The sequence below is a fragment of the Syngnathoides biaculeatus genome, chromosome 6 (genome assembly GCF_019802595.1).
Source record: "Syngnathoides biaculeatus isolate LvHL_M chromosome 6, ASM1980259v1, whole genome shotgun sequence".
In the NCBI taxonomy this organism is placed as follows: Eukaryota; Metazoa; Chordata; class Actinopteri; order Syngnathiformes; family Syngnathidae; genus Syngnathoides; species Syngnathoides biaculeatus.
In genome coordinates this window covers 4,387,639-4,404,031 of record NC_084645.1, presented here as the reverse complement: position 1 = coordinate 4,404,031, position 16,393 = coordinate 4,387,639, and the positions used below count along the sequence as shown (strand labels likewise).

General features: G+C 42.4%; 1 protein-coding gene across 14 annotated transcripts in view; it reads right to left on the bottom strand.

Moving 5' to 3' along the window:
- The window catches only part of plcg2 (phospholipase C, gamma 2), a 177,289-nt gene that overhangs the window by 24,505 nt on the left and 136,391 nt on the right, over positions 1-16,393 (bottom strand). For 13 of the 14 annotated variants that reach the window (XM_061822287.1, XM_061822284.1, XM_061822278.1 and 10 more), the window contains 7 exons: positions 12,852-12,920; positions 12,624-12,733; positions 12,437-12,533; positions 12,270-12,342; positions 6,694-6,866; positions 3,568-3,670; positions 3,054-3,257 (listed from right to left, as the gene is read on the bottom strand). In XM_061822287.1, the coding sequence (XP_061678271.1) occupies positions 3,054-3,257; positions 3,568-3,670; positions 6,694-6,866; positions 12,270-12,342; positions 12,437-12,533; positions 12,624-12,733; positions 12,852-12,920 (829 nt within the window). Of the gene's footprint in view, positions 1-473; positions 2,839-3,053; positions 3,258-3,567; positions 3,671-6,693; positions 6,867-12,269; positions 12,343-12,436; positions 12,534-12,623; positions 12,734-12,851; positions 12,921-16,393 lie in introns of those variants that run through there. The other variant, XM_061822290.1, reaches the window with a different exon arrangement.

The following is a 16,393-nucleotide window of genomic DNA, read 5'->3' as shown; positions in this document are numbered from 1 at the left end:
ATTTCCAAGGAAGGATGGGCTCAGCATGATATGATGACAGATGCTCCTTGGGGCTATAACCCTCCCATTGACCAGTTACTGGAAATCTTACATTCAGTACTTTAGATACGATGAAAGAAGGGTGGTTGTTGTTGCTACATGGTAGGTGGTGTGGCTGTTCATAGGATCCGAGACGATTAAGCGGACAGGGGAAGAATTTCATGGTTTTGGAAATCGTAAATGGCACCACAAACCAGGAAGGCAAGCTTACGTGACTCTATTTTCAGAGGAAGGTTTTGAGAAAACAGTCCTACCTTCTGTCTGACCTGATACAATGAGCCCGGGAACTGGTTGGTCTTATAATGATTGTAAATACATTTATCATGCATTTGTACAAATCCAGATGAATTATCGTCCTTTCTTTAGACAATTCTTTGGAAGGAGATCCACCCTGCTGACTCAAGCAAAAGGACCAAGACACTGCTGTTACATCAAAGGAATGTTGTTTTTGCAAGAATATGCTTGCGTTGCAATCTGTTCCCCCATTTTCCCTAGTGACCTGGGAGAAGCAATAAAAGGGAGACAGAACGGATAGGCTGACTCAGAGCAGGGTTGGAGATTGTAGCTGGTCAGCCAATCCCGTACTCCTCATAAGAAAGACGCTTCCTTTTTGCCTTTGTTTTTTATTCCAGCAGTTAAGTGATAAACCTGACAGGTGGGCAGTTGCTTTTTCCTTCCTGCAGAGCATTTGAGAGCTGCTCTGATGGTCTTTTCAAGCCCCAAGAATCTGCGGCGATGATCTCCGATTGCAGCGCCTTACAAACCTCTCTCCAGACTTGGAAAGATAATTGTGGGTCAAGATCTAAAATAATAACTTGAGGGATTCCATGACGTTTTAATACATAGTTAACAAGAAGGTGTGCGATTTTTAAGAGCTTAATGTAATTTGGGAAGGTGGATATAACGATTAGACTGAGAGAAGTGATCAATAATACTGTATTCAGATAAAGATAGCACAGGGACAAAAACGACAGCGATATTAGCAAAGCAGAGCAAATTTGCTTATATAGCATATTACATACACAAGGTAACTCAATGTGGTGTCATGGCAAGCGACATGGGGTGGACCCAAATGCAGGACTCTGAGGCGAGGTCATGATATTATGAGTGCTTTTATTCCAGAAGGAGGTCGAACACGAAAAGGCAGTCCAAAACAGGTGAAACCACAAAGACGCTAGGCAACAGGCAAGATCCAAAAACGTACACAAGGTCAGATGACGACAAGGCAAACTTGGAAATATGGACAAGACGTGGTCAAACTAAAGAGGCACAGGCTCGCTGTGACAAAGGAATGCTCTATACTAAACTTGCAAACTTACGCACTGTAGCGGAGTATCCCAGTATGCCATAAAGCATACGCAACGAATTGGCAAATGTCAATGACACATTCACTATTTAAATGCTTGGTCAATTAGTGTCCAAAATGTAACTCAGCTGTGTGACAACTGTCAGAGGTGGCATCGCTCAGGGCAGTGACCTGGCCATGCCCCTGACATTTGGTTTACATTATTAAAAGGGTTTCAAAGAGATAAAACATTTCAAATGTGTAAAACCAAAAAACGAAAACAAAATATACATCTTAAAAAGAGAAAAACAAAAGTACAATTCAAAAAAGCATACAATGCAAGAAATATTACAATCGAAAAGCACAAGAAAAAAAAGTTTTCAACCTGGATTTAATAACATTCACACTTGGGGCTGACGTCACCTCTATTGGTAACTTATTCCATTTGTTTGCAGCATAATAGCATAAATACAGTAATCCCTCTCCACTTCGTGGATCACCTATCATGGATTTAGTGCATTGCGGATATCCGAAACCACCCCCCCGCCCCAAAAAATAAAAAGCCGGATCACTACGTACTAAAGTGCCAATGAATCAGAAAAAACATATTGGCCAATGTCGAGTTTAAGTGAGCGATAAAATGCGTTAGCTACAGGGCTAGTGCTACAGATAGGCCTAATCGTATTAACAGTTGTCAATTATATAATATTTGAGAAATTTATGTCCAACTTATCTTTGTTTCCTTGTTTGGATATGCCGGGAACATCCACTTTTTGTATTTGTTCGGTTAGACATGCTGATACAGATTTCGTTCCTGTCTGCACGGTTACACTTTTTTTTCCAAGCCATGCCCATCTGAAAGTGTTTTTTACCCTGTGGTTTTTCTCAATTTCCCTGGCACGATCTTCATTTTTTTGCTCTAAGACTTTGGTCATACTGGCAAACGTGAAGACCGCTCGATAACATATGTGTACGTACTATAAATTATAACTATGCCGTAATAAACAGAATGCTTCTCTATGAAATGTTAACATCAGAATGAAAATACCAACGAAATACCACCAAAATGCTGCCGGAAATCAGAATGTTGTCGTTATTATAAACACCAAATTTAATGCAAACAGATAGCAATCCCGTAAACAGATAGCAATGCCGTTTTCCGCTATCACAGCTGTGACTAATTTCACGAGTGTTGCCGATAGATGCTGGCAGCCGATCTTGATTACAGCCTCGCCCCGTGTCAACCTGTAACCCCCCCCCCCACACAAATTTTCTCAACAGATTTACACATTTCACAAAAATGTCATTTTCAGCTGAAAATACTCGGAATTCCGTGAATCCGCAGAAAATTCTCATCCCTGAATGGAACCTCTGAGCATTAAACTGGAAGCACTAGAGCCAAATAGCAGTGGGGCCAGAGATTTACAGTGTAGTTATTAGATTAGCTTGCCCTTGATGGTCACCGGACAGCCAAAGATTTAAATTCTTGATCAATGACCAGCACATAGTCGACACTTTGGGAGAAAGTAAAAGAAACAATATTAACAACAAGTTGACAGAGAGTAGGCCACAGATACTAGTGCCATCTTGAAAGACTATGAAGGTTTTAAGTTTTACCACATGGTTGAGCTTTGCATTTTGCCTGACATGAGAGCAGATCTTGGTTGTGAAATGGTTGATAACCACCGCACTAAAATCATCCCATTTTCATCTTAACCCATATAATTACCTGCCGTCTGGAAGTTAAGAGCCACCATGTGACAGCCAACTGCCCATAGAGGGTAGGGATCATAGTTGGAAGATTCCACACGCTGGCCTTTTGGGTAAATCCGACTCAGAGCCTTATGATTGTACTGCAAGAAATCCATAGAAAGGCCTTTTCCTGGTGCCTTATTCTCTACAAAAGAACGGACCTCTTTACAGTTGTAGTAGTCTGCAAAGAAAGAAAGATGAAGAAATTCATGAAGTTCACACTATACTTGAGTGTCGTAAACTAAATTTTTACAAGATGTGTTACTCTGGACGGTTGTTTGTACCTTTCTATATTACTACTGCTGTATGAACTGACGACAAACGAAACTAAAATGTGTTAGGATTAAATATTTTTATAAAAGACAAAACTCCAGCTGCTACTGGCACAAACTATATTTAACGGAAAGAGTCTGTAGTAAGGTTAAAATTTATAATACATAGTAAGGCTATAATTGCAGGTTAGATGTTTTTTTTTAACTCCATGCATTTACCGAATCGGTCCTTGTCCTTGCTGCGCGGCTGACAGTAGACTACCAGGTCTGACATCTCCATAGCAACCTCTGCCTTCTTCTCCACTTCTTCCTGGTGCCTGATCTGAGGTTGGACAAAAATGTCACTTCTCTGAACACTCAGTGATGGGAAGAGACCACCATTGCATTGGTCTGATCTTGCAGAACTGTATACAATCACTGTATATCAAATAGTATTGTAGCCCTTCAGCCTTGTGTGGCTATTTAGCTGTCTCAGTTTGAAAAAAATACTGTAAAAGTTGAAAAAAAAAAACGGATTTGCTAAGACTGTTAGTGGCCATAATTTTATTACCATCTGCACAATCTAACATGTTTCCAACATCGTCTTTAAAAAGAGTAATAATCTTTTGATTGAAATGTTCAAATAAGTACTGCATTCATTTTCACATGCATGTACCATGGTTTCATTTACAGTGAAGAATATAAGTATTTGATCACCCTCAATATAGTAGGGTGTTCAAATACTCATTTTCTTCACTGTATTTCTTTCTATATCTGTCTCTTTACCACTCTCTTTCTCTCTCGTTGAAATATGTTTTGACATTGTAAACAGAGACCACCAAATGAAAGGTTAGACTTTTTTTTTTCCCCATCTGAAATTAAGTTTGACTCCACCTTATTCTATTTCCTACTAATCAGCAGTGAAAAAAATAGATTGGCTTCATTCAACTTGCCGATTTTGGAACACAAAAACTGGTGAAAACAACTTTTTTTTAAATCATGTATTTTTCACAACAGAGACTTTGACACTAATAATGTTTGCTTCAGTGACATCTCAAACTCTGAATGATGTTTTCAATCAATATAACACCACTAATATTTTTTTTAAAAGGTGCTTATGTTCAAATTAATTGTCAACTGTTTAACATTTTTGACTCCACATAAAACTACCATATTTTCCGGAATACAAGTCACTACTTCTTTCCAGCACTGTGAACCATGCGGAATATGTAAAAATGTGGTGAAAATGTAGTTTTTTTTTCCACTAGAGGCTACATGTTTAAACCTACAAAAAAAAATTGTTTGAACGTAATGGTAAAAACACGGCCGTTCCCTATAATGCACTCGGGTTTGGGCATGCGGAGATGTCTCCTATGTGCTTCGATCTCAAGCACGCATAGAAGATGACAAAGCTACCTCAAATGTGCATTGAAAAAGATGACACTTCTTTGAGGGTGTAGAAGAAGACGACTCTAGTTTTTGGCAAGCTCAAAACAAAACATAGCATGGCACACACAAATGCAAACCAATTAATTTAAATTTTACTAAAATCTCTCACAAAAACTGTCTGCATGTAAAGGTCAAACTTTTCTGAGGTCTGCCAGTGCAGCAGTGTGAAAGAATCTACCATTACCAACAGATTTCAAAATGCTAGACCGCTGCATGATCAGAAAAAAAAACAGCCCACTGCATGATCAGAACAAAACAACTTCAGCAGTAACTCGAGATTAAAATGCCATTGAGCATGATAGTGGGTCGGTCGTCGGCTTGGCATGGGCGAGAGTCGGGGGAGGCTCGGTCGCCGGTGAGGCATGGATGGACGTTGACTGTGGCTTGGTCGGTGTGTCACGGGAGGCATGGAATGGTACCCTACTAGGGCATCCCCACAGGCCACCAAGCGGAGGTCCCGGATAGATGGCCAAATGCGTGCCCCAGAAAGGATCGGATGAGGAGCACTTGGGCACACGGAACGAAGGCACTCGGGGGCTGAAAACGGGGGGCAGCAAAGCAAGCTGACCTTGACAAAACTTGGCAAAACTTGGAAACCAAGACTTGACTAGGATGGCACAGGAACGGTGTCACAAAGGGAAGCACTACAAAACGCTTTCATACTCACACACGATGATGCAGTCCAACACACAGAAAACACAACGAATTGGCAAATGTAGATGACACACTCAAGGGCTTAAATGCCTGGTCTAATTAGGGTCCAATGGGGCGCAGCTCTGGGACTGCAGTCAGAGGTGGCACCACCCAGGACAATGGCTTGGCCATGCCCCTGACAGGCAGTACAGCCCAGGGTTGTGGCTCGGCCACGCCCCTGACAACTATGCGAAGAGAAGGGTGAGTGAGAAGCAAAAGGCATCATGGGGGATGGAGGAGGATACTAACGTTTGACAGCTGAGAGAAACACATACACAAATGTACACACCCACACAACTTAATTCCACTAAAGTTTCTTACGGCCCATGGTTAAGAAAGATGAAAAAAAAAAAAAAAAAAAAAAAAACTCACAAAAAAGTTTTACTTTTCCAATGTGCGCAGGCTTGTGTGTGAAAGCGCAAGGTGTGAAAGCGCTTGTGTGTGATCCCGTGACACTTGAGTGTCCAAGGGAAACAAAAACCATTATGGGTAAAGATTGGCGTCCCTCCTAGCCAATGGCAGTTCTAAGGCGCCACACAAACCAAGATACAGGATATTTACGTTCAGTGGAATTTGGGGGCTGCGATTGCAGCACCTATTTATTCCTCTCGTATCCTGAATTGTCTTTCATAACGATATTTTTTCAAGGAGGCGTTTCGAAACCTGAATTTTTCGTTACTAGAGACGTTCGTAGGTAGAAGTACCACTGTATTGACACACTATGAACACTTAAGTTCCTCCAAGCATGTTTGTGTGCATGTGCATGCATTCACGTGCATATACATGGGTGTGTGCGCATGTGTTCTGATTGTCAAATAATGTATTTATAATTTGTCACTGTTAAGAGCTAGAGTGTTGGCCTGGGAGTTCTGAGGACCCGGGTTCAAATCCCAGCCCCGCATTTGTGGAGTTTCCATGTTGTCCTCATGTCTGCGTGCGTTTTCACCTGGCAATTCGCTTTCCTCCCACATTCCAAAAATATACATTTGGAGACTCTAAATTGCCGGTAGGCGTGATTGTGAGTGTGACTGTTGTCTGTCTCTATGTGCCCTGCGATTGGTTGGCAACCAGTTGTGACCCTTGTGAGGATATGCAGCTAAGAAAATGGATGGCTGAATGGATGGATGGATAGATGAATGGATGGATATGAAATATATATTTCACTAAACATAATGTAAATGTGTTCGTATGTGTTTAATTAAGAATTAAGGAGCAGATACTTGCCTCTTGTTCCCGACTGAATTGCTTGCTCATCTCTCTCTGCGTGATGCCCCAAGCCACCTTGTACCATTCAAAGAGCTCCTCCAAGGAGTCCGCGGCCAAATCAAAATGCAGACCATTCTGCTCCATGTTCTGCAGTGTCAGAACATGCAGCTTTCCATTTTTACCGTTTTTTACTGAAAAGAGAACGGACAAGAATCAGTGTCAGAACATTCCTGTTTCTACAGGAGACAATGTTGATTAAATCAAGATTTATTGGTGATTTACAAGTTTGTTTTACAGTTTTTTTTTTAGCTTCCAATTGAAACAGAAGGAAATAAGGGGGAAAAACGGCCCTGATTAAATAGGATGCATGGTAAATGAGCTTATGATGTATGGGGCTTTAGCTGCACTATCAAACTTTACAAACTGTCACCTTCACCCATTCACACGCTAATAGGCAACTGCTGCAATGTAAGGCCCTACCAGACTCACTGGGAGCAAATTAGGGTAGTGTCTTCTTGCCCAAGAAGATCTCGACATGCAGATAGTTGGAGCCAGGATTCGAAATAGCTAACCTTCAGTCAATGGATGACCCACCTTTCTAATGAGGAACTGAAATTATTATTTAAAAAAAAAATGACTGCAGCGATTCTACATACAGAAGCTGTGATAATTGTTTGTAAGTAAATTAAAATTACGAAATACAAACCCCAACTCCATTGAAGTTGAAACATTTCTTAATATGTATATGAAAACAGAATACAATGATTTTGTAATGCTTACTAATGTACATTAAATCCAGCATATTCAATTGAACATTAAAAAGACAAGATATTTAACGATGAAACTAATCCTCCCTCCAGCCCGCCAAATTTTCTCATTTTGAATATCCCTAAAATGTTGCCAAAAAGTTGAGACAGAGGCATGTTTACCACTGTGTTATGTCACCTTTCTTTTTCACAACACTCAATAAGCTTTTGGGAACACAAATTGTTGAAAGTTTGAAGGTGTAATTCTTTCCCATACTTGCTTGATTTAGAACTTGAGTTGTTCAACTGTCAAAGGTCTTTGTTGTATTTTGCACTTCACAATATGGCACACAATTTTAATGGGAGACGGATCTGGAGTGCGAGCAGGTCAGTCTTACACTCTTTTGCAATACATCCGCACTGTTGTAACACATGCAGAGATTTGCTTGGCATTGCCTTGCTGAAATAAACAGGGACTTTGCTGAAAATGAAGTTGCTTGAATGTCAGAAAACAGTATGTTGCTCCAACATACTGCATGTATCTTGTATCTAACACCATTGATTGTATCTCCACAGATGTGCAAGTGACCGAGGCAATGGACACTAACACACCCCTATACCATCAGAATCAGAATCAGCTTCATTGGCCGAGTATGTTACAAGGCACATTGGAATTTCTAGTTTGAGCCACACCAGTATGACAACAAACAGGCATACGGCTAATCTGACTGACGATATAATCTGAAGGATGTTACTGATTGTCAAGTAGCGGTTGGGGAAAGAATAGCTTGACAGCAAAGGATGGTTGTTGTGCAGAATGATTCTGGTGGGGGGTAGGAAAATTAGGAAGACAAAGGTAGAGCAGAGAACCATGTGATGAAAGCTGAGAAAGGAAGATTGTTGTGCGGCCTTTCAGAAAGAGGTGAGACAGGCTCTCGATGGACTGGAGGAGCTTCCAGAAGACTGGACTACTACAGCCAAGGCGATCAGAGAAAAAGGCATGAAAGTACTTGGTGTTTCTTCTGGCAAGAAACGGGAGAAGGAGACTTGGTGGTGGAACCCCAAAATACAGGAAGTCATCCAAGGAAAGAGATTAACGAAGAAGAAGTGGGACATGGAGAGGACTGAGAAGAGGCGGAAGGAATACATTGAGATGCGACATAGGGCAAAAGTAGAAGTGGCAAAGGCTAAACAAGAGGCATATGACGACATGTACACCAAACAAAGATGGACAGGAAAGAAGGAGAAAATGATCTCTACAGGTTGGCCAAACAGAGGGATAGAGATGGGAAGGATGTGCAGGAGGTAAGGATGATTAAGGATAGAGATGGAAATGGGTTGACTGGTGCCCGTAGTGTGCTTAATAGATGGAAAGAATACTTTGAAAAGTTGAGGAATGAAGAAAATCAGAAAGAAACATGAGTAGAAGAGGCGTGATGTACCAGGAAGTGGCAATGATTAGTAAGGGGGAAGTGAGAAAGGCACTAAAGAGGATGTAAAATGGAAAAGCAGTTGGATCTGATTATATACTTGTGGCGGTATAGAAGGAATTTGAAGAGATGGCTGTTGAGTTTTGACCAACTTATTAAACAGAATACTCGTGGGCAAGAAGGCGTCTGAAGAATGGAGGAAAAGTGCGCTACAACCTCCCATTTTTAAGAACAAAGTCGATTTGCAGAGCTGTGGGAACAATAGAGGAATAAAGTTGATGAGCCACACAATGAAGTTATGGGAAAGAGTAGTGGAGGCTAGACTCAGGACAGAAGTAAGTATCTCCGAGCAACAGTGTGGTTTCATGCCTAGAAAGATATATTTGTAATATATCATATCTGTGCATTATTTGCCTTGAGGATGCAAGTGTAAAAGTACAGAGAAGATCAGAAGGAGCTACATTGTCTTTTTGGATCGAGAGAAAGCCGATGATGGAGTACCAAGAGAGGAACTGTGGTGTGCCAGAGAAATATGTTAGAATAGTACAGGATGTGTATGAGAGCAGCAGAACAGTGTTGAGGTGGCCGTAGGTGAAGGTGGGTCTCCATCAGGGGTCAGCTCTGAGCCCATTCCTGTTTGCTGTGGTAATGGCTGACAGATGAGGTTAGAATCCTGGAATCCTCTTGGACCATGATGTTCGCAGATGACATTGTGATCCGCAGTGAAAGCAGGGAGCAGGTGGAGGAACAGTTTGAAAGATTGAGGTACACACTGGAAAGGAGAGGAAGGAAGATTAGCCAAAGTAAAACAGAATATATCTGCGTGGACGAGAGGGGCGGAGGAGAAGAGTGAAGCTCCAGGGAGAAGAGATAGTGAGGGTTGAGGACTTCAAATACTTGGGTTCAACGATACAGAGCCTCCATGGAAAATTTTTGTCTGTAGTTAACAAAGAAATTGAGGATACAAAAGAAAAAAAATGGTGCTGGATTCCAACAAATGTAAATATCCTGTACTGTAGCTTGGTTTAAAGTGGCGCGATAGAGCTGCTCTCCCATTGGCTCCCACCGGAGCATCTTCCTGGCATCACATTCCTCCCTTGGCTAGGAGCGATGGCAATTTTTTTTTTTTTTTTTGGGGGGGGGGGGCGACGTCAATCTTTACCTGTGACGCACTTCCTGGATTTTCGTCACCGAATCCATTGTCATACGCTCGCACACACACGTACTGTACTTCTTTGTGGATTTATTCATCCTTTTTCACCATGGGCCCCAAGAAATTGATGACCAGTGTCAGTGAGAAGAAGACGAAATCGTCGAGAAATATAGAAAAGACATGCATGCATGTGGCTTTATGCTGCTGCGGGATTTTGAGAGGTTCAAAGCGGAGATTGAACCTGAAGTTGAGGAAATTGTTTCATGGGGAAAGGCTTAGGACATCGCCGAGTTGGTTCAGGATAACCACAAAGATCTTTCGATGTTCAAGAGCATCACCAGGAGATGGAGGAGCTAAAAGCTCGAGGTGATGCAACTGCAAGAGCCGTTTGCGGAGTACAGGAGGCCACTATTCTGTCATCTAGAATAAAAATGTTGATGAAATCCCAAGAAAATTCTGAATTTATTTAAAGGAATCATCCAGAAAATGTGCTAACTAGTCGGGCTATCGCTCACTTCGATGACGTTTGCCTTCCACATCACATATCCGCAAGATAAAAGCCGTCAAAAGCAAACATCCTTGGATTGGTACTTCACGAATCCTTGAAAGTTGTTTTTTTTGTAATTCATAGTTTGCCCATCCATCTATTTTCTACCACTTCTCCGGGTCGGCGTGCGGTGTAATTTGCTTCAGCAAGGATACCCAGACTGCCCTTTCCCCAGCCACTTTTTCCACCTCTTCCTGAGGGATTCTGAGTCGTTCCCAGGCCAGCCAAGACACATAGTCTCTCCAATGTGTCCTGGGTCATCCCCGGGGTCCATTTCCGGTGGGACATGCCCAGAACACCTTACCAGGGAGGCGTCCAGGAGGCATCCGAATCAGATGCCCCAGCCACCTCATCTGTCTCCTCTCAATGCAAAGGAGCAGTGGCTCGACACTGAGCATCTCACCCTATCTCTAATGGAGACTCTGGAAAGCCTGCGGAGGAAACCTATTTTGGTGGCTTGTATTCATGTTAGTTTGTGGAATTTATTCATTTTAGTGGAATTCAGTTATGTGGCAACACCGGCTCTGATGACGCCAAAATGCATTTTTGCTTGCCATGCACTCTTCTCTTCACATTGTCACTCAGCACCAGAGGTAAATGAACATCATGTTTTATTATTCTTTAAATTATGTACACTCTGAATGCTTATTTCGGGTGGGGGGGTGATCAGGGCACTTGGAATGGATTAGGCTATTCACATGTAAAATTTATTTCCATTTACGAGGGTTTCAAGTTACGAAATGACTTCAGGACCAGATTAATTTCATTAGTAGAATGTGTTAAGGAAGTGAAGAAATGGGTCCAAGCAGGTTGGAACAGCTGGCGGAAGGTGTCTGCTGTGTTATGTGAAAGAAGAGTCTCTGATAGGATGAAGGGCAAAGTTTATAAAACAGTGGTGAGCCTGGCCATGATGTACAGATTAAAGACGGTGGCACTGAAGAGACAACAGGAAGCAGAGCTGTTGGTGGCAGAAATGAAGATGTTGAGGTTCTCGCTTGGATTAAGCATGTTCGATAGGATTAGAAATGAGCTCATTAGAGGGGCAGCCAAAGTTAGATGTATTGGAGACGAGGTTCGAGAGTGCAGACTTCAATGGTTTGGACATGTCCAGAGGCGAGAGAGTGAGAATATTGGTAAAAGGGTGCCATATCAAAGAGCGAGAGGACGACAAAAGACAATTTTGGTTAATGGATGTTGTGAGGGAAGACATGAGGGCAGTTGGTGTTAGAGAGGAAGATGCAGCAATGCTAAAGAGAATAAATATGTTCAGTTTGGACATTAAATATTCTGTCTTTGTCGTGTATTCAGTAAATATAGGTGGAACCTGATTTGCAAATCATTGTACTCTGTTTTTATTTAACAAAAAATCCTTCACTGGAATTGGGTTTGTAGAGTAGGTTGTAAACAATTTGCAAATTATTGTGTTCTGTTTTTATTTAACACAACATACCAACTCAGTCAGAATTGGGTTTTGTAGTTAAATTTACCTCACTGTCCTAGTATGAAAAAATTTCTACAAATGATAAGACTGAATTGACTTCCAGCTATAATATAATTTGTTTGTCACCCTCATTGTTTTCAAATGTTTCACCCTGTTTCCTGCCCGTTGATAGCTGGGATAGGCTTCAGCACTCCCGTGACCCTTCTGAGGATAAGCGGCAAAGAAAATGGATGGATGGATGGAAGAAATGCTAGAATGGAAAATAAATTGCACTCACAGTTCTGTATATTGCACTTAGAGATATCCACCACACCCTTACACAGTTCACCCAAGGGATTGTCTTCTATATCCTGCTTAGCACACACACACAAACACACATGATAATTTAGTCTTTGTACAATCAGACCAACAGATAAACCATGACCTTGAATGCATTTCTTTCACCTGTTTTCCAAAATCAAGTTTGGCGTTGTTGGACACTTCTTCAACATAATTTGATGGGAAAAAGAGCTGAACATTTCCACCATGGTCTCCTTTCCACCTAGAAAACGAAAAGAAATGTGAACATTTTTTTCTTCCTGTGTATGTGTATGCTTGGTCTTATCAACCAACAATGGGGAAATGGACTTACCATCCATCATTATCCTTGGAAACGTTATGTATCAAAGCACCTTTACTGAAGGTGAGTTCATCGGGCCTTGTAGCCTGGTAGCTATACAGAGCTCTAACAGTATTCTTTGGCTCAGGTAGGCAAACAAAATGAAAGAAAAACAAAAATCATACAGACAAGTAAGAATAACATATACACACGCCTGCGCACACACACAAACAAAAGTATAACTCTGTATTGGGAAAGTACCAGTGAGGACTCAATTTCATTGGGTTCCACATATGTCTTCATTTCATACAGCGAGGCGGTGTCTTTATCCTGTCGAAGAGAATACACTGTAAGTTACCATCCTTTGCAGTGGAGTCACGCACATAGGTACCCTTTCAAAATCCCCAAAGAAATACCAGACATTCTAGTAGGCTTTTCTTAATTTTATGTAAACATTTACTTCTTCTTTTCCTTTCGGCTTGTCCCGTTAGGGGTCGCCACAGCGTGTCATCTTTTTCCATCTTAGCCTATCTTCTGCATCTTCCTCTCTAACCCCAACTGCCCTCATGTCTTCCCTCACCACATCCATAAACCTTCTCTTTGGTCTTCCTCTCGCTCTTTTGCCTGGCAGCTCCATCCACAGCACCCTTCCACCAATATACTCACTCTCTCGCCTCTGAACATGTCCAAACCATCGAAGTCTGCTCTCTCGAATCTTGTCTCCAAAACATCCAACTTTGGCTGTCCCTCTAATGAGCTCATTTCTAAGTCTATCCAACCTGCTCACTCTAAGCGAGAACCTCAACATCTTCGTTTCTGCTACCTCCAGTTCTGCTTCCTGTTGTTTCTTCAGTGCCATCATCTCTAATCCGTACATCAAGGCCGGCCTCACCACTGTTTTGTAGACTTTGCCCTTCATCCTAGCAGAGACTCTTCTGTCACATAACACACCAGACACCTTCCGCCAGCTGTTCCAACCTGCTTGGACCCATTTCTTCACTTCCTGACCACACTCACCGTTGCTCTGGATTGTTGACCCTAAATATTTGAAGTCTTCCACCCTCGCTATCTCTTCTCCCTGTAGCCTCACTCTTCCCCCTCCACCTTTCACATTCACGCACATATATTCTGTTTTACTTCAGCTAATATTCTTTCCTCTCCTTTCCAGTGCATGTCTCCATCTTTCTAATTGTTCCTCTGCATGCTCCCTGCTTTCACTGCATATCACAATATCATCTGCGAACATCATGGTCCAAGGGGATTCCAGTCTAAACTCATCTGTCAGCCTATCCATTACCACTGCAAACAGGAAGCGGCTCAGAGCTGATCCTTGATACAGTCCCACCTCCACCTTAAATTCTTTTGTCACACCTAAGGCACACCTCACCATTGTTCTGCTGGCCCTCATACATGTCCTGTACTATTTTAACATACTCCTCTGCCACACCAGATCTACGCATGCAGTACCACAGTTCCTCTCTTGGTACTCTGTCATAGGCTTTCTCTAGATCCACAAAGACACAATGTAGCTCCTTCTGACCTTCTCTGTACTTTTCCACTAGCATCCTCAAGGCAAATAATGCATCTGTGGTACTCTTTCTAGGCATGAAACCATACTGTTGCTCGTAGATACTTACTTCTGTCCTGAGTCTAGCCTCCACTACTCTTTCCCATAACTTCATTGTGTGGCTCATCAACTTTATTCCTCTATAATTCCCACAGCTCTGAACATCGCCTTTGTTCTTAAAAATGTGAACAATAACACTTTTCCTCCATTCTTCATGCATCTTTTCGCCCGCTAGTATTCTGTTGAATAAGTTGGTCAAAAACTCCACAGCCATCTCTCCAAATTAATTCCATACCTCCACCGGTATGTCATTCGGACCAACTACCTTTCCATTTTTCCTCCTTTGTAGTGCCTTTCGGACTTCCCCCTTACTTAATCATTGCCACTTCCTGGTCCTTCACACTTGCCTCTTCAACTCTTCCTACTCTCTCATTTTCTTCATTCATCAACTTCTCAAAGTATTCTTTCCATCTATTTAGCACACTACTTGCACCAGTCAACACATTTCCATCTGTATCCTTAATCACCCTTATCTGCTGCACATCCTTCCCATCTCTATACCTCTCTCTGGCCAACCTGTAGAGATCCTTTTCTCCTTCTTTTGTGTCCAACCTGGTGTACATGTCTTCATATGCCTCTTGTTTAGCCTTTGCCACCCCTACTTTTGCCCTACGTCGCATCTCGATGTATTCCTTTCGCCTCTCCTCAGTCCTCTCAGTGTCCCACTTCTTTTTCACTCTTTCCTTGTATGACTCCCTGTATTTTGGGGTTCCACCACCAAGTCTCCTTCTCCCCTTTCCTACCAAAAGACACACCAAGTACTCTCCTGCCTGTCTCTCTGATTACCTTGGCTGTCGTAGTCCAGTCTTCCGGGAGCTTCTGCTGTCCATCGAGAGCCTGTCTCACCTCTTTCCGAAAGGCCGCACAACATTCTTCCTTTCTCAGCTTCCACCACATGGTTCTCTGGTCTACCTTTGTCTTCTTATTCTTCCTACCCACCACCAGAATCATCCTACACTCTCCCCTACCACTACTTTACAGTCAGTAATCACCTTCAGATTACATCGTCTGCACAAAATATAATCCACCTGCGTGCTTCTACCTCCGCTCTTGTAGGTCACTATATGTTCCTCCCTCTTCTGGAAATAAGTGTTCACTCCAGCCATCTCCATCCTTTTTGCAAAGTGCACCACCATCTGTCCCTCAAAGTTCCTTTCCTGGATGCCATACTTACCCATCACTTCTTCATCGCCTCTGTTTCCTTGACCAATCCATTACAATCTGCACCAATCACAACCCTCTCGCTGTCGGGGATGCTCAGAACTACCTCATCTAGTTCCATCCAGAATTTCTCTTTCAACTCTCTGTCACATCCTACCTGTGGGGTATAGCCGCTAACCACATTATACATAACACCCTCAATTTCAAATTTTAGTCTCATCACTCGATCTGATACTCTTCCAAGAAGTTCTTAGCCAGCTCTTCCTTTAAAATAACCCCTACTCCATTTCTCTTCCCATCTACTCCGTGGTCGAATAATTTAAACCCTGCTCCCAAACTTCTAGCCTTACCATCTTTACTCCTGCTCTCTTCAGTGCACTCTATATCAACCTTTCTCCTAATCATCATGTCAACCAACTCCTGAGCTTTTCCTGTCATAGTCCCAACATTCAAAGTCCCGACACTCAGTGGTAGGCTCTGTGCATTCCTCTTTTTCTTCTGATGATGGATCTGGTTTCCTCCTCTTCTTTGTCTTCGACCCACTGTAGCTGAATTTCCACCGACGCCCTGCAGGTTCGCAGTGCCGGGGGCGGGCGTTGTTAACCCGGGCCACGTTCGATCCGGTATGGAATTCTTTAGATGAACGCTTATATTTGTTTGGCACAGTTTTTACGCCGGATGCCCTTCCTGATGCAACCCTCTGTATTTATCCGGGCTTGGGACCGGCCTACAGATTGCACTGGTTTGTGCCCCCATTGGGCTGCATTAACATCAACATTTACCACACTTTGGAATGGTTCATACACCACTTTGTCAATGAGCCCAGGCAATGTTCCTTCTAATTTTTGACGTGTCTGAGCAAACACACTAAGTCCGTGAGCGCTCCCATTGACCACTGTGAGCAACATCAGGCGAATGAACTGTGGACAGATCGGTGTTATCCATTGAAGTTTCATGCCTCATTAAAAGATTCAGATAACAACATTAACATTATCATCAGAAAATTTTCAGAACA